General features: G+C 39.7%; 1 protein-coding gene across 1 annotated transcript in view; it reads right to left on the minus strand.

Moving 5' to 3' along the window:
* Positions 1 to 23940, minus strand: part of LOC127426873 (ankyrin repeat and fibronectin type-III domain-containing protein 1-like) — a 118100-nt gene that overhangs the window by 44416 nt on the left and 49744 nt on the right. Inside the window, exons 7-9 of the mRNA XM_051673944.1 lie at positions 13450 to 13578; positions 11686 to 11878; positions 9408 to 9618 (exon numbers count right to left, since the gene is read on the minus strand). Coding sequence (XP_051529904.1) covers positions 9408 to 9618; positions 11686 to 11878; positions 13450 to 13578 — 533 coding nt within the window. The remainder of the gene's footprint in view (positions 1 to 9407; positions 9619 to 11685; positions 11879 to 13449; positions 13579 to 23940) is intronic.

Raw genomic sequence — 23940 nt, forward strand, 5'->3', positions numbered from 1 at the left:
GGATGGCCTTGCATTTCTGTTCGAGCTTTTAACAGACTGGTTGTGACAAAATCACAAAAACATTAAGTAGTCAGTATGCCAAGTGTGTTGTACACCAAATTTATACCAGACCAGCTTCCAAAACTGTCAAATTCACGGTGATTAGTTACTTATACATAAATATTAGTCAAAAACTGGCCTCTTACACAGTTTGAATGTTGACGCAATAAAAAAATTAAAAATTATAATATATATATATATATATATATATATATATATATATATATATATATATATTAAAATCTGCTTCCATGGAGAGAGTCTCGCTATGTGCTTGTCATTATTTTCAGTTCACACAAACCACTGCTCAAACCACTGCTTTTTTCTTTTTTTTTTTTTTTTTAAATGAAATGCTGTCTGTTAAGCCATTGATAATGACACTAATGGAACACTGAATTGGTTCAACTGCATGTTCTTGTGTATGGGTCCCTCCTCTTTATGTATCTATTCAAGTCTCAGTCAGTCTTTTGTTGTCTGTGTCTGCATTCAACAAAGTTACACAAGTACAGTATGCCCTGTGTTTTATTCCATTTTTAAAGAAGCATGTTGCATTAAACATTGTGTGACTTGAAGAGGTAAGGTTAAAGTAATTTCCTCATCCCCAATAATAGGGTAGAAAGCCGTATTTGTTGATCATCCTACTTTGTCTAATGCTGCTTGTCTGCTCAATCTTGTCCTACTTTGAATTAAGGGGCCGTTTACACGACAACATTTTCATCTAAAAACGGAAAACTTTTTATGCGTTTTGGCTGTTCGTTTACATGACAACAGCGTTTTGGGGCCTGAAAACGCAAACTTTTGAAAACGGGTTTCAAAGTGCAAGTTTTTGAAAATGATGCCGTCATGCACATGCGTATTACGTGTTATATAAAGAATGAAGGATTGATAGGCATCAATTTGAGATGTATAATTATCGGTATGAATACTGGTGTCTGTGCAAATAACAATAATCAACAATTTATTCATTTGGAGTGTTTTGTATGGAATGTGAACATTGTACAGTAGGTAGAACCTGCAATTTGAAAATCTTGAAATTAATGTATGGATTCAGATGGGACAAATTTATTTGTATTTTTAATGTTATTTATTTATTTTATTTTATTTGATGTACCTTTACCCTGCAATTCATTCACCCACCGCTTATGTATATAGCCTATAGACAGAGATGTGATGCCATGTACAGTATTCAATGATATGCTTAGAATATGAAAACATGAGGCAATGAAAATGCATGTTAGATCCAGTGTACACAAGACCTCTCTCTCCGTCAGAAGATATCCATATATCAGAGTTCTGTCTGATATACAAAACCAGTCAACATCAACAGCTATGGAGTGGTGGTGGTGTAGTGGACTAAAGCACTGTACTAAAGCACTGAACTTGTAAGTGGAAGGTTGTTGGTTCAATCCCCACAGCCACCACCATTGTGTCCTTGAGCAAGGCACTTAACTCCAGGTATTGCTCCCTGTAATCAGGGCACTGTAAGTTGTTTGGATAAAAATGCAAATGCATAAATGTAATGTTAACTTACTCTCCTACCAGCCCAAGAGTCAGCAGGGGGAAGGCAGGAGACGAAGTGATGGTAAAAATGAGCAGAGTTTATTGAATCATCTTGAGAGTTCAGTCTATAGGCATGCGCGCGAGTACTTCAAAACAACACGTGAGACATTCAAAATTACAATGGCAGACTACAGGACTGTGTTTGTGCTGCTCAAGATTTTGAGTTTATTGATGCCAAGACAAAATTGCTCGATGCTTTCGCCATCTTCATTGTTTGTATTCACCGCTCTGTGGAAGAATGCTTATGTGCGCAGAAGCGTAGTGTTTCTTTACAAAGTGACATCATCAACTACTGGCCGGGCATGCATAATACAGCATTTTTAGTCGTTTTTGCGGATCCGTGTGAACGGGGAACGTTTTGACAACGTTGCCGTCTGTACGCGAAACTTTTCAAAAACCCAAAGGAAACACTTTTCCGTTTTTACATCGTTGTCGTGTAAACGTACCCGACAATTTTCCCTCTTGAAAGAAGAATAAACACAAAATCAACAGAGAATGTATAACGATAATTTGCTTGTTAACACTGTGCAATCAGCATTTGGTCATTCTACAACTATCACGCAAGTCATATCATGTAATTTATAACTACCTACAGTACATAAACATCTGGACTTATAGTGTATAAAGGAGCATCTGTACTGTAAGTCTACATCGTCTCTGGCGGCCAAAGCTTACGGTGTCGCTGGACAGGCCGCCTCCGCCCTGCATGCCATGGCCCTCCTGCAAGTACACCAGGCCAAGGCATTGAAAAAGCTGCACGTGGGTAGTCCTGACCCCGAAGTGATGCAGGAGCTGTGCTCGGCGACCGATCTCGCCCACCGGGCAGCGAAGGTCACGGCGCGGGCACTCGGGCAGGCAATGTCCACCTTGGTGGTCCAGAAGCACCACCTTTGGCTGAATCTGGTCGAGATGAAGGACGCCGACAAGTTCCACTTCCTCGATGCTCCCATCTCCCAGATCAACCTATTTGGTGATACCATTGAGTACTTCGCCCAGCAGTACATAACGGTGAAGAAGCAGATGGAGGCGATTCAACACATCCTGCCCCAGCACGGTTCAAGGTCCCGCACCCCGTCTGCTTGCCACTGAGGGCATCCCCCTGTGGCAGCCCGAGTCAACTGCTCGGCCCCAGCGTAGAGCCCCCCGCAGGAAGCTGATGCCCCCCTGTCTCATGGTCCGGCGCTAAGAGCCCCAGGAAGGCCCCCAAGCACCCCTGAGACGGACAACCCAGGGAAGAAGAGGCCTGCTGCAACCCCGGAGCTGGTATCCAGACCACTCCATCCCCCAGTGGAGGGCCGGGAGGAGAATCCTGTGTTCCCTTTTGTTTTGTTTTCACCACATTTCGCCACATTTTCAAAGAAAGAGCAGTTTCCTCACTCCCTGGGTCACACAGCCGGTGTTTACAGCCGTCATTATCATGACAGCCAGACACCGAACACTCGCGGCCAGGGTGCTACAAATGCAGGCCCCCCACCTTCGTGGCACACCCATGGCCAGGTGGTTGTGACGAGCATAGGACTGGTCTCCCCCATTGCTGACCAGTCCTTTGCTGGGTATACGGAGGGAGGTAAGTGCTTTGATGTTTCCCTCAGCACAGCCACGAGCTTGGGATGCGAGGCTCCTCGATGTGGCAGTTCCTGCTCCTCCCCGCCACGAGGCCCCACCCGCAGATACATCAAACGCGATCGTCCCCTTGGTGCCCCTCACGCGGAGTTTGGAGCCGTGGCTAGCGCTCTCCAACCTGTCGTGCTGACCGGCATGCTTACCCGGGGTGGAACCCTCCACCCTGTCCTGAGCCCTCGCGGCTTGACGATTGGTTCCTGGGTTTGGAGCACCACTCATCGTGTGGCCACGAGTTGCTAACGGTATTGCTGGCCCTGCGGAGGCTTCGGCCGTTGATCCAGCAAGCATGTGTTGGTCCATATGGACAACACGGTGATGGTAGCGTATATAAACTGCCAAGGAGGCTTACACTCGTGTCGCATGTCGCAACTCGCCTTCCATCTCCTCCTCTGGATTCAGCAGCGACTGAAGTCGCTGTGGGCCACTCACATCACAGGCGACCTCAACCGTACAGCGGATGCGCTGTCACAACAGGTAAAGCTCAGGGGAGAGTGGAGACTCCACCCCCAGGTGGTCCAGATGATCTGGAGTCGATTCGGCAAAGCGCAGGTAGACCTGTTTGCTTCCCAGGAACCCTCCCACTGCCCGCTCTGGTATTCTCTGACCGAGGCACCCCTTGGCACAGATGCGCTGGTGCACAGCTGGCCCCGGTGGCTGCACAAGTATGCGTTCCCCCCAGTGAGCCTGCTTGCACAGATCTTGTGAAAGGTCACGGAGGACGAGGAACAGGTCATCCTCATAGTGCTGTACTGGCCCACCCAGACTTGGTTCTCAGAACTCAGGCACCTCGTGACAGCCCCTCCCTGGTGAGTTTCCCTGAGGGAGGACCTCCTCTCTCAGGGATGGGGCACCATCTGGCACCAGCGCCCAGACCTCTGGAATCTCCACGTATGGCCCCTGGACGGGACATGGAAGATCTAAGTGACCTACCACCGGCAGTGGTAGACACGATCACTGAGGCCAGGGCTCCCTCTACAAGGCAGCTGTATGCCTTGAAGTACCATTTGTTCGCAAATTGGTGCTCTTCCCGAGGCGAAGACCCCCAGAGATGTGCAGTCGAGTCAGTGCTTTCCTTCCTGCAGGAGGGGATGGAGGGGCGGCTGTCCCCCTCCACCTTGAAGGTGTATGCGGCCTAGGCCGTGCCTCATTCCCTCGTGGGATATCTCTGTGGTCCTACTGGGCCTGCAGAGAGCCCCGTTTGAGCCCCTGGAGTCAGTTGAGCTAAAGGCGGTCTCATTAAAGGCTGTCCTCCTGACTGCGCTCATGTCCATCAAGAGGGTTGGGGACCTGCAGGCGCTCTCTGTCAGCGACACCTGCCTGGAGTTCGGTCCAGAATACTCTCACATGGTCTTGAGACCCCGACCGGGCTATGTGCCCAAGGTTCCCACGACTCCTTTTAGGGATCAGGTGGTGAGCCTGCAAGTGCTGCGCCGGGAGGAGGCAGACACAGCCTTGTCGTTGCTGTGTTCTGTGCTTGCTTTTCACATCTACTTGGATCACACGCAGAGCTTTAGACACTCTGAGCAGCTCTTTGTCTGCTTTGGCGGACAGCGGAAAGGGAACGCTGGTTACTGTTGTAACCTCCGTTCCCTGATGGAGGGAATGAGACGTTGTGTCCCTCTTGCCAAAACGCTGTACTACCCGCTGAAATGGCCGGGACCCTGTCTCGGCTCCTCAGCGCAAAACCTGCATTTTTTGGTTGCGAGCCAGCTCCTTTTATACCCGTATGTCCGGGGGAGTGGCATGCAAACTCCACTCACCAATTCCCATTGGCCTTTTCTCAAAGATCAGAGGTGTTTGGAGCTCCCAAGAGCGACCCCTAGTGTCACTACATCAACACAATGTCTCATTCCCTCCATCAGGGAACGGAGATTACAACAGTAACCAAGACGTTTTCATTGTTGATTAACAGTGGTTTAAGACTCACTATGCTTAGTCTCTGACTTTCTTTCCAGTAATACCTATGCTATATTATTATTAATGCAAGTGCCAGAAGTAGATATATTACTTCCAGCTGAAATTCAGTTGTGGTGTGGGCCAGCAGTATATTATCAGTCTAACATTAATGTATGTCCAGCACTCTAACAGTGTAATGGAGTTGCAATTGTAATTTCACCAAAATACATTATAATACATTCTGTATTTCACAAATTAAATACAAGGGTAGATATTTAAAGTGTACTAAAGTATACTTTAAATAGTTCCATATTAGCACAACCAAGTATAATTAACACATCTTTAGTGCCACCACAGCACTGCTTTCGGCAAACTAAAGTGCAATAAGTTCAAAATTAGTTGTTCCAATTTAGCAGACTTTAAGTATACCAATGTACAGCCTGCCAGCAACACTCTTTAGTATACTGAAGCACCCACGAATAAAGTGTGCTTAAGTATATATTTTTTTTCACTAGGGTATATACGTATATATATATGAAGTCAGTCATGTGGGATGGAGGGGAGTGGGTGGGTCAGACAGGGAGGTGTGGACAAATTTACTTGCTGGTTGTCTAGAACACACAGGACTGTGTTTGACCACATAGATTTGTCATGGTAAAATGAATACTGCCTGGCCAGTCCTCCTCGTAGACTACTGTATGAATACTACAGCATTTTCTTTCAGACCCTTAGTCATAGACCATAACAGCCAAATAAACAAATAAATACATGTCAAAAAAACCCTCTTTCACTGGGGCCGCTCCAGCCAGTCTGAACCCCTGGAGACGGGAGCTCTCCGGGCGAGATGATAAAGTGTGTGATGTCAATTTTGAAATGGGGCCTGACCAAGCTGATCTTACATGGGAGTCCACAGAGCAGTGGAAAAGGCATATTAGCAGCCTTGAGGTGCAATTTCCTGCGCTCTGAAGATTGACATCTGACTACTATGTGCGGTTAATTGAACAAACTATAAATTAAGGGGGAGTCTGCCGATATTGCGCTGTCACACACAGTTGGCATTGTTGGGGCTCTGGGACAGCCCTAAATATAGGCATTATGGGCCCCATAAACATGTTTTAAATTCAACCTTCGGCTGGACTTCCAAACTGTTAGGCATCTGGTTGATTGATTTACTTGGCACTTCTGGCCTGACATAAATATAATGCAGAAAGCCCACGAGGGGAAAATACAGCAATGTTTATTTTCTGTTTGTTTACAAAGATTGAATTGTGCCGCGATGAAATGTTTTGAAATTTAACTGCAGCCGGGGTACAATAAATCACTTAGTATAATTGCCCCCCGTTACATGCATCATTGAAAATGTTAAACCATTAAATGACAAACCTTGTTAAGACTTTTCTGAGGGATGCCGTGTGCTGTCTACCCCACCCCAGCCACGGCTCCAACGGCAGTACAGTGTTGCTCCCTGTTTGGTCTCAGACAACATTCGGCTTTTTCATGATTGCTCTGATTCAGTCACTCGGGTCTGGAGGGACTTTTTTTCCACGGCGTTCAAGGTAAGAAACACCTGTTCTACTGTAGTCAAATACGCCAAGGACTGAATATACTATTGATTAATTCAAGGGCAATGGGTGCAGATATTTTTAACAGATCTGCAGATGCATTAAAACCTGATAAAAACCCTCAGCTTTTCCCCAAAATAGTTATGAATGCCAAATGCCTAAATTAAATTACAGTGGAGTTTAAAAGTCTTAAAAGAGTCCAAATTCAAAATCTAATTAAAACCTGGAAATAAACAAAAAGAAAAACATTAGAATTTTGACCATTTAAAAAAAAAGAAAGAAAGAAAGAAACGTTATGGCATAAAAAGTGATTAAATATTCTAGACAATTTTGAAATTTCTGTTCTATGCATGACTGCATGCTGTTATTAAAGCAAAAGGGAGGCACTCACTGTATAATCCTAAAAACTTCTGAAATTCATGTTAAGCTTTTTATTAAATTTTTCACTCAAATTGTTATGCTTTTGATATAATTTGTAATGAAAAAAATATTGAATTAGAAAAAATACCAAATACAAATATTTTCCCAAGTGTTCTCATACTTTTTGACCCTACTGTGTTTCAACAATCATTTGATTATATGCATTATATGTTATTTCCATAATATTACATAATGAATGTAATTCATTAACTCATCAGTGGTTATGACAGGTGTTTAAAGAAGAATTATGAGTACTTATGACAGCTGTCATGGAAAGATTAACATTTGTATTCCTACTCTGAGGTGATTTTTACATGAGCCCCCAAAAGCAAAGTGTCAAACGCTCTCACTGGCTCCTTCTGTTTATCATCTGATTCATTCCGAACAGCTTGTCCAATTAAAGAGCATCTGCTTTTGGTCTCAACAGCAAAACAAGAGCAGGTTATCATACTAACAGAGAGCAAACTCTTTATTTGTCTGTCTTATAACTCAGATGTCTTATGGCAAGAGGTTACTAACTTATTCATTAAAAAAGTATAATAAAAAAATTATTTTGATTACTTTTCTTAATTGCACAATGGGGGAGGGAGGGAGCATCATCACAAAAACATTAAGTAGTCAGTATGCCAAGTGTGTTGTACACCCAATTTACTGTATACCAGACCAGCTTCAGAAATTGTTAAAATCATGGTGATTAGATATTTATCTACATAAATATTAGTCAAAAACTGTCCTCTTACACAGTTTGAATGTTGACGCAATCAAACTAAAAAGATTTAAAGAGGCCCTATTATGCTTTTTGGGATTTTACCTTTCCTTTAGTGTGTAATATAGCTGTTTGTGCATGTAAAAGGTCTGCAAAGTTACAAAGCACAAAGTCCACACCAAAGGGAGTTACTCTCTCCCACAGAAAACACTGCTCCTGAACTGCCTGAAATGGCTGGTTTGCAGTCCAGCCATTACTTCCATGACATAGCTACGTCACTATGTAACACATCTGCATAATGCCCGTCTCAGGAGTTCACTACTCAGGAAGCCTCAGGAGCTGAAACTTGGTTATGGTAAGGCCCGTTACATTTCTGACTCACGCTCTACGTGTGTCAGACTGGGTGAGCTGACCAATCAGAAAAAACTGGGCTTTTCAGAAAGGGGGTCTTTAAAGCTAAAACAGAGCATTTCAGACAGAGGGTAAAAAGAGGTGCTGCATCATTGTACAGTATGAGAAAAATAATGGTTTTTTTTTAACATTAAAGCATGTAAACCTATTCTAGTATACCCCCAATATAAAATTATGAATGTGTAAATGAGCATAATACGGGCTCTTTAAATCTGCTTCCACGGAGAGAGATTGGCTATGTGCAAGTCATTATTTTCATTATTATTTTTTTCAACAAAATGAAATGCTGTCTGTTAAGCCATTGATAATGATACTAATGGAACACTGAATTGGTTCAACTGTATGTTCTTGTGTATGGGTCTCTCCTCTTTATGTATCTATTAAAGTCTCAATCAGTCTTTTGTTATTTGTGTCTGCATTTAACAATGACAAGTACAGTATGCCCTTCGTTTTATTCCATTTTTAAAGCAGAATGTTGCATTCGACATTGTGTGACTTGAAGAGGTAAGGTTAAAGTAATTTCCTCATCCCCAATAATAGGGTACAAAGCAATATTTGTTGATTATCCTACTTTGTCTAATGCTGCTTGTCTGCTCAATCTTGTCCTACATTGAATTAAGACAATTTTCCCTCTTAAAAGAAGAATACACACTAAACCAACAGAGAATGTAAAATGATAATTTGCTTGTTAACATTGTGCAATCAGCATTTGGTCATTCTACAACTATCACGTAAGCCATATCATGTAATTTATAACTACCTACAGTACATAAACATCTGGACTTATAGTGTATAACGGAGCATCTCCTTATGGTTCTACACACGTCTACAAACAACACAGAATGGTAGTGACAGCTAGCCAGCGCGCCCTCATCCACTTTTATAAATTTCTGGCTAGCTGCAAGTTAGCCACTATCGGCCTTTGTAAATCAGTGATTAGATGGACCAATCAGACGTCTGCATATTTTCACTTTTCTTTGTGCAAAGGGCAAAATGGTACATTTACCTATTTTAATAAAATGTCAGATGTTAAAACTACATAGAATTATAGTAATTTCCAGGAATAAACTGTAACGTCTGGTGATGTTTCTGCTTGAGGACTTGCTATTGGCTGTTGTGTTTGCATCTCTTTTGAGACACTGGAGGGATTGGCTGCTAAAGACTCTTCGTTGTTTAACATGCATACTCACAGTGAGGACTCTCTTTCCCCCCAGCTTTGAGCAGCAGCTTGGCTATGGGGACGTTGTTGGTCATAATGGAGATGTCCAGTGGCGTCAGGCCTTCACTGTTGGGTGTGTTGAGGTCCAGTTCATCGGCTGTGTACTGAAAAAGAAGGATCTGCACAGCATCCAGGTCCTGCTGTTGAACAGCCTCAAAAAGAGCCTCACTGCTCTGAATGTTCTGTGGGGAGAACAGAACGGTGCTGGGTTAACACAAATGATAGTAGTCATTTAGCAGATGCTTTTATACAAAGTAACTTACAGTACACTTATTTCAGGAACAGTTCCACTAGAGCAACCAGAGGTAACATGCTCTAAGGCACAGTAATGATATCTACAGTAGTCCATACGATTCCAGTATTCAAATCTATCTTCAGAAGCTGAAGATATAGACTTAACCACTGGAATCTTATGGATTACTTTCAGCTGCATTTATGTGCTTTTTGGAGCTTCCAAATGTTGGTACCCATTCATTTTTGGATGAACTATCCCTTTAACTTTAAGCAGACATACATATTTAAAATGTACAGTCTTTCTAAGATAAAAGACTCATCTAGTATTCAAGGGCATGTACAAAATTGTTGTCCAATTAAATGCTCTCCAGAAAAAAAAAATGTCCCTTGCCCTAATACCACCAGGCAAAAAAAAAAAAAAAAAAAAAAAAAGACGAAACTTTGATATATCCCACCCCAATTTCCTACCAAATACCTCAACATGGGAAAGAAAATTGCTCATCCAGCCATTTCTTAAGGCCTTTAAATCCATTATGTAGAATTCCACAGATTTCTGTGCACATTCAGCATAGAAAACAAACATGAAAAAAGTGCAAAGATTCAGTGTGGGTGTGTTGATTGTCCTGCATGGGACAATCCATGAGATATAAACCCAAATTACTGGCCCAAATCTGCCACAACAAACACCAAAAGGTGGCCAAGAAAATTACTGGTAACCTAATCAGTGAATGCTGTGGTGGTAATAAGAACAAAAAGGGGGTCTTTTAAACTCTTATACTGTATAGCATAAAAAAACCGTATATAAGTTTATACAGCCAATTAAACAGCAATGCCATTTACATTGGCTGTATAAACTTTTTTTTACATGCAAGTTATATCCATGTGTGAAAACCTATGGAGGAGCATGTGTGTGGGCACTTGAGTCAACAAGGATTGCTAGGTCTAGCTGTACATAATCAGTGACAGTTGTAAAAGTTCTGAGAGCATGGTACAGCACTGACTGACTCAAGAGCATGTGGGGATAAGCCAAATGTCAATACATCTTGGAACGTGTCATGTGTAAGGTCAAATGAATGTTGACATCAATTGCTATCACATTATATAAATGCAAATGTAAATTTTTATAATTACAAATAAAAAAATTAATTAAAAAAAGTGCATTTTATGATACCCATTAGATTTCTTTAAGCTGAATGCCACTTGCAAAAATATGCCTATGACAGTGGTTCTCAACTGGTTTTGCTTCAGGACCCAGATTTTACACTTGACAACAAGAGGCATACCCAAAACTGTACCAAAATTGTTGATCGTACAAAAGACAACAAAAATATCCTGAAAACAAAACTTTGAAATTGATTTAATATTACAAAATGCCATAGAGTTTGATTGGTCATGTCAGTTTTAACATCAATGACAAAAGGTACAGTAAGGGATGTGTGCTGTACTCCCTTTTAAAAGTTGATAACTACTATGCATGATTATATGGTTAGTTGCATTTTATTTACAGTACACTGAGCATTGTTTTTCCCTGATGTCTTCAAAAACTTCATTTGCAACCCATTTTTGGGTCAAGACCCACCAGCTGAGAACCGCTGATCTACGATACACAAATTCAAGTTCTTAATACATTTTATAAAAAAAAATTTTTTTTAAAAAAAAGCATTTTAAAGGGATATTTCACTCAAAAAAAAAAATTCTGTCATCATTTACTTGTGTTTTTCCAAACCCTTCCAAAGACTTAATTTCTCCCATGGACCACAAAAGGAGATATCAAGCAGAACGACAGTTACCATTCACTTTTTATTGTATGGAAAAATTATGCATCGAAAGTGAATGTTCACTGAGACTAACATTCTGCCTAACATCTCCTGTGTTCCATGGAATAAAGAAAGTCATATGGTTTTGGAACAATATGAGGGCGAGTAAATGATCACAGAATATTAATTTTTAAACAAAGCTTATTAGTCTGTATCTGTATCTTATTAGTACAATTCTGTGAGGTCCAAGATACTCACAGACACTTTGCGAATACGATCGGATCGGCCGAAAAAGTAGGCATCCTCAAAGGAGGAGTGGCTTCCTTTGAACTTTTCAGAGAGGTTGCGGTAGAGACGCTTAGCAGCGCTGGGGGAGGCAGGCCCCGCCCCCTTTTTACTCTGGGTCAGCTGCAGGTTCTGCATCTGTTGCATCATACTAACGGAGAAGTTCCTGTGGATTAGAGTGGAAAAGGAAAAGAGAACAGACTGAACACATTAATCACATGACCGTGGTGTCTGTTGCATCACTACTGGGTGAGTTTGTACCAGAAATACATTTCTAACATGTGTGGTGGTATGTAGTTTATGCCCCCTTTTATGACTAATATCTCAGTCAGCAGTGTCTCAGTGACAGATGGCCATGGGGTTGTCAGTAATGCTCCAGCTTAAGCACTGACTATCTAGAAGGTGCAACAGAATTGCATATTGATGTCCAGGTATTCTACAAAAAATTATAAATGTTGTGTAAAAAAAACAAAAAACTGATATGTTTTATTACTGGGATTTACACTGGACAAGCATAAAAGTCCAAATACACAAATGCATGCCTTCAAAACACAAATTACAGTTAAAAAAATTATCTAATAGAATTATTTTTAGACAGTACTGATTAACCTCTACTGAAAAAGAATCCATCTTAAACCAGCCTTGGCTGGTCTCTTAGCCTGGTCAGGCTGATCTATTTTATTGGTTTTATTTAAAAAAAGTTAAAAAGTAATTTACAGAAATGACAACAACAAATTTGTCCTTAGTTGACATGCGCCATAAAACGTTGCAGAACTGTGGGGGATCCATGTGATATTTCTCATCCCAGCAGTCTATAATCCAGTCAGACATGACAATAATGCAGTGACCTGCTTTTTATTGCCTGTGCGCAATTTTGTGTGCGCGGAACGCCCACTCAAAGCACTAATAATAATGCACTCTCCCAAGCAAAATTGAAGCCTCTGACACCAGTGAATAACTGAGCGAGCGCGGCAAAAGAGATCGAATTGGAGTGGTGCTCTTTGTGAGACTAGGTTATGCCTTGAATCCAATTAAGCCAATCAAAAGCAAAGGGCAGCTGCCACTGTGACTGAGGAGCACCTGTTGGAAACGGCAGTGGGGCGATGGGTAATTTTAGCAACGCTGAAAGGGATCATACTGAATATAACATTACGGACCCCACCTGTGCTGAGGAAGAGGAAGGAAAGTACACTTTGAGTGAGTGAAAGATACAAGTCAAGCTATGTGCACTCTACAAGAATGAAGCTTGTCGCCCATTGATGTTTTAAGTCTGCAACAAAACGCTCTATGTGTCACACTGCGACAGATTTCAAACTGGTTTTCAAACCGGTTTGAAATCTGGTCGACCATTCATCAGGTGTTGATGCACTTTTCCGACTATTGAGACAACAGCAATTAGCAACCAAAGATATTGTGCAAGAGAAGCGTGATGCACTGGAAAGTGGGACCCCCCCCCCAATTCTGTATTTCCCTATTTTTTTGGCCTCTTTTTTTCCATTCTGTGCAAATCTGTGCAAAAAACGACCTTCTTGTTGTTTGTTGTTTTCTGTCTCTATGTGCACGAGATTGCGTAAGACTGATTTTAGGGATCGCAACTACAGTCAGGGAGGAGAATGATCTTGTAATTGACGCACATGGTCTGCGATTAACAGTGTAAAGTGCGCACAAACACGACAGAAGACAAGAAACTGCGAGTCTTTAAACAAATTTATAGTGGTCAAGAGAGGTTGAACTCACCTGTCCAGGCTCTGGGAGCTGCCTGGTGAGCCAGTGGCGAGGAAGAGAGGTCTGAAATCCTTAATCAGTGCAGCATCGCTCTGTCTCTGGTTGAGTCTCTGAGTCAATCGTGAGATCTTGCTCTCAGATCTGATAAGACAGAAAGTCCAAGTCAGTCCAGTGGGTGAGCTGAGACGCGGGACAGTGGCTGAGTCAGGGCACCGGAAGAGGGAAAAGGTGAAAACAGACACCCCTGCTCTGGAGAAGCCCTGAGTACCAGGTGTTCATAGGAACTCTCCTCTTTACACGCATCTCGCCTTGGTGTTGGCTGGCTAATGTGCGGTGAGAGGAGAGAGGAGAGGAGATGGAGAGGGGGAGGGAGAGAGAGAGAGAGGGAGAGGGGCATTCTACAGGCACTAGGATGAGCAAAAGTGACAACAAAAGCATACAGGCGTTTAAAGCGCAGTGTTACTGAGTATGCTCAGAGCACAGTGTGCAAGCGATAGGGACAGGGGAAGGAGGGAGGGAGAGATGAGGACCTGTTGTTCTTTTTTCTTCTAATCATTCCAGTTTCCTACTGAAACAGGCATCTAATCCCTCAACACAACAGCATGGCATTATGACTGTCAATTAGGGCTGCAACTAACAATTATTTTGATAATTGACTAATCTAACGATTATTAGAACGATTATTCGACTATTCGGGCGATTATTGCAACGATTAATCATTAGCTCTAAACCGACTATTCAGCTTGTGCCCCGACTTAAAAGGTTGTATTAAACGTGCTTGCTAACAATAAAGAGGACAAAATCATCTTTAAAAAAATACCTCTAAATGACATTCACTGAATTAAAGGGAAAAAATACTATGTTTAATTCAGTAAAAATTTCACTACAATAAAATCCTATTGTTATCAAGTGTATTTGTCTTTTTTTCCATTTAAAATTGTCTAAAAATCCTTAAAACAAGATACATTTACTTGAGAAGTAACATATAAGATATTTAGACTTGCTTTAAGAGAATGTATCTTAAATATAAGTGTATTTTGTATATAAGTGTATTTTTACACTTGTTATACTTCTGCGAGTGCAATAAAGACAAAATACACTTATATTTAAGATCTATTCTCTAAAAGCAAGTCTAAATATCTTATATGCTGCTTCTCAGGTGAATGCATCTTTTTTTTAAAGGATTTTTAGCTATTTTAAAATATTTGTATTTTTTTAATTATATTCAACATTCTCAGATAAAAATTTATTTTTATTTTTATTATTATTATTCTGCAGTATAGCTGCTAAAGTAAATGTACGTTGTTTTAAAGGAGTTTTAGATATTTATATTGGAAAACAAGCCAAAACAAAAACAAATACAAAATTTATTTTGTTGCCGTGTATAATGGGGCGAAGACAAACCTCTCTCACCTTTTTGTTCACTTCAATCCATCTTTATCTCACACAAAAAAAAAAACTCTCTCTTATTAATAAAGCTATGTTTTGCCCATTTTCTTCACGATAAGAAATGCACAGTGACACATATGTTATGATTCAGTAAATTGCCATTGCATTATAATCTAGCTGCATTAAGCGTGCTCACTCGAGGGATGAGTGTCCCCGCAACAGAGTGTACCTCAGCCAGGTGCAGTTTCAATCTCTCCCCTTTAGATCGGGACATTTCGAGCAACTCATAGAAGAGAGCTGACCGCACAGAGAAATGCCGGTTTCCTTATTATTTGAACTTTAATAAAGCTATAACGCATTAAATAGAACTGCATTAAAGATGTAACGTCGGGGTGTTTCCTTTAAACACGCATGACACGCAAGTTTTGCTTAAGCTGAGCGTCAGCTCCGGCTCTGCTTATTCCACAACAAGAGTGCTTCTGTATTTACTTATTTTGTATTTTTGTATTATAATTCTCTCATACTTTATGATCTACATCACCTGAAGCTTTTTGGAAAGTTTAGAGTGCGTCTGGACTGTGAGACTGTGAGATCTGGACTCTCCTCAGTCAGGCGCAAGCTTCAGTGCTGCTCTTGTGTGCAATCATTAGAGTATCATATGATTTTATGTTACGTTAAGATCAAACGACTATTCGACAACGAAAATTTTTTTGCCGACGTTATCAATAATGTCGACTAATCGTTTCAGCCCTACTGTCAGTGAGGTTCCACAGATTATTTGGCACCCAACATACACACAATTGAGTGCTGCCTACCTAGACAGCATTTTAAGGGATCATAGGTGTGCTCCCAACATGAAGGATGTTCCAAAAGGAAGGCAGCATAATTATTTACATTGTGTTTTGCCCTCTAAATACATTTTAAATTATATAAAACAAGCCATCGTTGAGCTTTCATCAGATTCAGAATTGAGTTTTTATCAGATTCATCAGATCAACACGTTAATGCCCCCATCCACACACACAAAATTTTTCTGTTACAAAATCTAGTGATCTGCCTACCTAGACAGCATTTGAAGGCAACAAAGGTGTGCTCACAATGATTACCTCTTCCAAAACAGGAACAGAAACATAACTAGTTCTTCTTAGATACCTAACTTTGGCACAGTTTTAAAGAGGGATTGCATGTATGGTCATAGGTTCAATTCCCAGGGAACACACATACTGATAAAAATGTATCTCTTGCACAGTAAGTCACTTTAGATAAAGGTGTCTGCCAAATACACTAATGTCAATGTTCACTGACAAAAAAGAAAAGTGCAATCTATTTTCATTTATTATTTGTGTGTGCTACATATTTTTTAGGGTTGTCAATCAATTAAATTGTGTAATCTAAATAATTACATCAGATGCCAATTAATTAACCGTAATTAATCAAATATATCAATATTTGCTGAGAAATTCCCCAAGATAAAGATAATTCAATATATAATAATCAAAATAATTATATATCTAAAATTATACATACATTTACTGTATATGCTATACTGTATATACTATACTGTATATACTATACTATGTATGTATATATATATATATATATATATATATATATATATATATATATATATATATATATATATAATTATATAATTATATTATTTTTATATTTATGTATATTAGGGCTGGGAAATGTAATGCATTAATTTCTGCGATTAATTTTTTTTGTTTAACACGTTTTGTTGAATGGAGTTATGGCATCTGCTACCTGCCAGGAACAAACCCAGCACCATAGTACAATGGGCGAAACTTATTTTTCTAAAATTGGCATATATATATTTTCAGGAGGTGCAAGCTCGACTCGACTGCACATCCTAACACAGAAAGGAATGTGATTGTGTGGAGCAGCGCACGCTTATTCATATACATATATGTCCCGGACATCATAAACATGGGAGCGGATTTACTCTACGGAGAATTGAGACTTCACCCACAAGCGATGAACCAGGCGTGCAAGAAATATGGGCAAGCTGCCGTATCTTTTTGCATCGCTCAAAAATGCTCAATAACTTTAATTTGCACCAGTGTCAAAAGCGGAACCGCCAGAGAGAGACCCAGAGTGTGCGCGATACAGACTGAAGGACCTGGACGTTCAGGGACAGAGAAAATAATAGTTTTGAGATTTTACACTGCAGCATTAAACTTCACATCCAGTATGTTTTATATCTGTATGTATAGTGTCTAATAATGCATTGACATTGTACACTTAAGTTTCTCTTGCCAATAAAGTTTGATATGAATTGAATCTGCCCATTTGATCCTGTTATTAAAAAAATGTACTGTAAAACTCTCTGGAACTAACGTAAATTAAAGTGTTTAGATCTCCGAGAAAGCAACCACAAATGGACACATGAACCGCTACAGTGAAGCGAGACAGCTGGATACGTGCAGTACTAACAACTGTAGCACACGTTATCTCTGGTTGGTAAATAAAATTTATGCCAACTAGTACGTTTGAGAGGTAGAGCTCTAAAAGTGACAATAGATCGCTCCCATTACAATGAATTAAGCTGTGCAAGTAATTTACTGTTACATTTAATCATTTAGCAGATGCTTTTTTCCAAAATGACTCACTAATTAAGAACATAAAAAAGGAAATCCACAGGTCATGCAGACAGCTTCACTGAACGGCTTTACTGATTGTAATAGGAGCGATCTAATATTCCTGATCTCTCCGCTGAGGAAATAATTGTGAGCATCTAAACTATGATACAATTTCAACGCTTCTCTCGCATAGACACTCAGTAACAACAAAATGTCTAGATAAGTGAATGCAGATAAACATTTGATGTTCTTTAAGAAAATATGTTAACTCAGAGCCTTATTTAACGAATCAGTTAATGATACCGGAAGTGGTTGTCTCATTTCAGAAGAGCAAGTAGGACACTCCGAATGCAGCCTTCGAATGCGACCTACTTTCACAGGAATTCAGAGGATCCATGAGGTGTATCCTTTGTCGGCACTCACAACACACAATTCTTTGCTTCAACAGAAATGAACATCTTTTGTCTAAAAAAACATTATGCCAATTTGACCGAAAATATCATGTTCAAGTTGAAGTACCTCAGTAGACAGGTATAGAGTATATAATATGTATAATTATAGTAATATATCATTAAAATAAAGTATTATAGACTAAAAGTACACCTGTAAAATCTATTTTCTTTTCTCTCTACATCAGTGGTTCCCAACCCTGTTCCTGGAGGCCCCCCAACACTACACATTTTGGATATTTCCCTAATCAAACACACCTGATTCAACTCATCTGCTCATTAGTGGAGACTCCAAGACCTGAATTGGGTGTGTCAGAAAAGGAGATATACAAAATGTGCAGTGTTGGGGGGCCTCCAGGAACAGGGTTGGGAATCACTGCTCTACATCATAATAACTCTCCTAAAATTTACCTCATACATTCCCTTCCAAAGGGACTTTGTTTCTTTCTCACTCAAAGTGCTCGCGCTTGATAAAGAGTGGCAAGCTGTCATAGCAACCATGATAAGTTCTGTTTCCATTTGTCCTACGCAGGCCGTCTCGTTTAAACAAGGCTTGTTTAAAGGAGGATGCTTGGTAAACTGCAGCCTTCAAAGGACTAGCTAGCACGCAGCCTTTGAAACGAGACACAGCTAATATGTTGGGGGGAGGGGTTAGGTGGTTTCAAGCAATATGTTAAAGTAAGAATGCTCAATCACTGCATGTAATGCTTTTAATCCATTAATACTGACTTAATAGCTGGAATGCTTGACTGTGTGTTTAGTGCCCTTGTGCACAAAAGCATGTACTGATTTTTATTGTCTCAGCGGGCCAATGGAAGATTACAGTTCCATTAACTGTTGGAAGGAATTTCTTAGAGTTTTTAGAATTAATACTACCTTTTGAAGATGAGAACTGAATTGATCTAAAAAAAAGAAAAAAAAAAAGATATATTTGTCTGTGGGCGGACTTGTCCTTATTCATTGTAATTCTACTCTAACCACGGTCATGACATAGTGTGAAATGGGTCTCGGGGGACAATTGAATATTATACTAATTTGGCTTATTATCTCTACACCTACTGGCATATTAGTGAGTGCTTTAATTTTTCACAGAATAGCTTGGACCATTTGTTTCTCATGCAAAAATGCAACTGAACAGAACTGAAAGTGCTAAAAGCAGTCCTTCACCGTAGTTTTAGAGGTACACAGTGTAAAATCCCCAGGGTATCAACCAGGGTAAGGTTACCGTAGAAAAGTTTATGTTTAAGAAAAACATTGGATGGTTCACACGACCACATGGAGTGACAGCCATGTGACAGACTTGACACATTTTCCCACTACAGTCTCACCCATCTCTCCAGTGTAATCACACAAATGCCATCACACATCCTGTGTTCATTTAATGAAAATGTTTAAAACAGTGAATGAAATCTCAAAGAAGATACAGTATGAGGAGAAAAAGAGGAGAAATCTATAAAATGATGGAAAAAGGTGAACAGAAAAGTGATACCATAATAATGACAGGACATGAAAAAAAGGAGATCTTTATGTTTGAACAACTTAATGGGGTCATGACATGAGGACTCAAATTTTCCGTGATCTTTTGTCATATAAGTTTCAGAACTCAAAACTTCTTCCTCACTGCAAAAAAGGCCATTTGTTGAAACCAAGCTGCCAAAATGACTTGTTCTCTACTTCCTCCACATTGTGATGTCACACTGTAGTAGACATTTGCATCTGATTGCCTCCACAACAACACATAAATGCCTACTTTACCTCTTCACTTCTATAACCCCACCTAGTAGCGGTGAGCAGTGAGATGGCAAAGAGAGAGCAGGTCAGTCAAGAGCAGAGAGCCAATCATAACAGTGGGCATTTACTGTCAAGTCTTAAAGGAGAAGCAGCACCAAAACCTGAGTTTTCCCAATTTTGTATTTGTACTCGTTTTCTCATTTAATTAAAGCTGCACTTAGATCCTGCTCTCTTGACTTCTTCCTGCATTCGTTACAGTTTTGAATTTGTGGATTTAACAGGTTGATTTTATTGTATTTAAAATAAATTTGATAAACTGTTGAACACGATCAAATTTAATGCAGTTAATGCATTCATTTGACATACCAACGGTTTAGTTCTGTTCAGTGTGATTTCTCAAGACTGGTGTGAACCGGGGGCCTGGGTAGCTCAGCGAGTACTGAAGCTGACTACCACCCCATTTGGTTGCTTAAGAGACCTGGCTGGAGTCACCCGGCTGAGGTGAGTAACCGCGCCACCACGAGGACCTACTAAGAGGTAGGAACTGGACATTCCAAATTGGGAGAAAGGGGGGTAAAAAATTTAAAATAAAAAAAATACAATAAAAATTATTATAATAATAATAAAAGACTGGAATGAACCACCACTGCAACAGTTTACAGCACACACATACACATAATGTAAATGGCTGAAATGTATGTTAATGTTAAACCATAACATCAACGGTGTTACACTTAAATTTCATACTTTTTGAGCTTGAATTCTGATTAAATTCAGCAATACAAAGATTAAATATGACTTTTCCTTGATTAATCCCATCTAAAATTCACTATTCATCCATTATAAATACATTTTCCATTTAAAAAGGTGTTTCTCAGACAACGTTTTTCCATCATTTACTGATAAATGAGAGCAAAACGATGATCATTGAAGTCACCCTCGTAAAGGTTCAGGAATTTATTTTCCGACCAGTCATTAGATGATTTGTGAAAATTTGTTAGTCTCTAAAGTTGTTTATATATTAAAGATTTTACATTTTAGATGATGAAATTATGTTCATATTGCATGTTAGTGTCTATGCAAAAATACATAAATGTAGGTGTACGCTTTATGCACAAAAAACCTATGAATAATAATTATATCACTCATCTCTCTGAAAAGTGACAATGGTTTTAAGCTAAAACATTTTAGGGATGTGCTCTTTAATAAAGACATTAAATATATGCCATGAAAGACAGCTTTGCTTGTTTCTCATCTAACACAACTTGTGACTTGCAGCCATGGGCACTGATATATACTGGGTTCTTCAACCTGTCCTTCAAAAACAGCTGTTTCTCTCTCTCTGCTTATGCTTATTTATTAAACAAAACAGTGATTAAGTGCCTACTAAACAGCTACAATGTTTGATTCTACTCACAATTTAGACAAGGAAGAAATTATTTGAACAAAATGTACAAAAAAACACCAAAATCATAACTAACCCTCAAAACACGTTTTAAGGGAATTAAAATGTTTCAAAGTGTTTATACACCCAAAATGTATGTATCTTCATACTGAAATTACACTTTAACTACACAGCACCAGGGACAAGAGGTCAGCATCTTTAAGCATCAAACATACAAACTGTAAATGGCAGAAATTTAGAAGCACATTTTCCATGGGGGCAGAACAAAGCTGTTTCCATAGCTGCAGCTTAATAGCAAAGCTCTCATCGTCTTGCATGCGAGCATTCAGGGGACACAAGCTTAATGAAAACTGACACTAATGGTACAGCAAGATGCCCATGTCATTGTTTCCTATCAGTAGAAATCCTTGAAAGGGTATTAGGAACAAAACAAAAAAACAAAATACTCAGCTCATGGCAAAGTCTGATAAGAAGTAAATAAATGAATTAATTGGTATTTCTTGACCCTGCCAATCAAGAAAGATTAATTTTACTGGTACATTCGTTTTTATTTGTAGAGCTTCTGCACTGTTTAATAGTGTGAAATCACAGCGCCTACAGGAATCCCTTTGTGCAACATTGTGCAACTCAATTTTTCAGGTTTGGCACCCAAGAGACAAAGAAAAAAATTTACAAAACCAAGATAAATGAACCTGTTAAAGTGCTTTGTGTCTTTAAAGAAAAGGGAAAAAAATCTCTCTACAGTCAAAAGGAAGTTAAAGGAATAGTTTAGCCAAAATCGTTTCCTTACATCATTGTTTTCCAAACTATGTGGTACTAGAGGGTATTTTTGAAAGCCTCCATTTTCAGTAGAGGAAAACGCTGTTCCAGTATGGATGAAAGGTGTGAACAGCAAATGTAATGCTTATTCAATCAAAAATGTATTAGTGTGAATGTGGCCTTACTCACCCTCATGTCATTCTAATCTCATATGACTTTCATTATTCCATGGAACATAAAAGGTGACTAATGAATAATGAATCATGTACTTTTCGCTCTTTTCCATGCAATTACAATGAATGGGAACTGGAGCTTTCAAGCTTTAAAAAAGGATGCAATAACACCATAAAATCATCATAAAAGTGGTCCATATGACTTGTGCACTGCATTCCCAGTCTTCTGGGAATAGTTGTGTGTGAGGAACAGACCGAAAAAGCCCTCATTCATTGTAACTGCATGGAACCAAGCAACAGTACATTCTTTAAAATTTATCTTTTGTGTTCCACAGAATGAAGAAAGCCATGCAAGTCTGGAGTGACAAAAGGGTGACTAAATAATGTCAAAAGGTTCATTTTTGGGTGAAATTATTTGTTTAAAAAGTGATACTAGAAAGAGACAATTAGGAAACCAGGCCAGCTAGTAACAGTATATAAGCTCAGGTGTAGGATGACAAAAAGAAAAAAGTAGAGTACGCAAACAGGTAGAAAGAGTGATTTAGACATGTCAGATCAAAATTAGATAAAAAAGACTGTAAGAACAGCCTTAGGTTTTGTTCCGGATTAGAAAGCTAATTTGAAGCAGTAACAGTTCGCTCAGGTTAATGAACTCAAGGAACTTCACGTCAAGTTGTAGAGGACTTGGGTCACCAAACCACTTCTGAATTTATGTAATCTCCAACATGATCCAGTCATCTCACATTACAGGTGGCTTCCAGACATTTCTCGACTCATGGTGGGACAAGATCAAATTTGCAGAAGGGTGGCTATATAATGAGCGAGCGAGTATCCAATGAGAAGCAGGATGATCTCACACAAAAATCGGTAAGTGTGTGCCAATTGTTCTTTAGCCAAAATCGGTATACACTGACCGAATTTTAAAACACTGCCCCCAGAGGCTTAAGCGGTAAGTGTTTCAGGGCATATAAACAAGTGCGACATCCAGTTATATCCAGGAGAGGTCGCCAGAAGCCAGTTGTAAAAAAAAATGTTCAGCTATGGTGTAAAACAGTGAAGAGAAATGCTTATTTTATTTAATTTACCCCCAAACCAAAACCCAAATCTAACCCTAATCATTACTAGAGACAAAATGCAATGTTAGGGATAATACCTCATTATCACTCTCATGATTGTTTATACAAACGTGATTACTTCCTGTAATGGGGATTGAACTGTGGTCTCCCATGCATCTGACGCAACACGCTACCAGTCGTGCCACAAGGGAAATTAATTGTTGTTGAGCTATTCCAAATATGTCCGATGGGAGACAGGGCATGCCAGTGAGTCGGCATACTGTTGCCGATCCTTGGGTACCAGAACTTTCGGAAACAGCATTCGACTTCCCGTGTGATCATGTTATACACCAAGTCACGATGGTGTGAAAGCGCAGCTTTCTTCTCTCAGCAGGCTTTTGTGTTCGGCTCCTCTCCGCAGCTCAAGGCTAAGTGTTCCATTTGCATGGCAGGCAAAACAAAGGCCATGACAACAGCTCTGAGACACACATCTCATCAGGGGCAGAGGCTTGTTGGCTTAGATTCTATTAGAATTTTATTCAAAAACTAGAAATGACACAGTTTACTGGCAGTCAATCCATGTTACCATACCTCAGGCAAAGAGCATACCATATGTAGAACAGCGATTAGTCTTAAAACAGCTACTGCAATAAACAGAAAAACTGTGGGAAGTGGATACTAGACTGATCCAAAATCCCTCCAAGAATTCTGAGTGAATCATCAGCTGGAATCATGATATTACAAGTGAAATATTGTTTTTGAAGACTTTTAATGGTGGTAGCCACATAAATTTCTAAAATTGCATTTTTCTCATACAGCCAATATAATGGTTATGAATCTAGGCTGTAAACATAAAAGTTACATTCAAGGACAGTTAAACTGAAATGAAGAATAACTGACAATACATTCCTGCCTGCACTCTATAAAATAAAGGTTCTT

This window comes from Myxocyprinus asiaticus, chromosome 36 (assembly GCF_019703515.2).
Source record: "Myxocyprinus asiaticus isolate MX2 ecotype Aquarium Trade chromosome 36, UBuf_Myxa_2, whole genome shotgun sequence".
NCBI lineage: Eukaryota > Metazoa > Chordata > Actinopteri > Cypriniformes > Catostomidae > Myxocyprinus > Myxocyprinus asiaticus.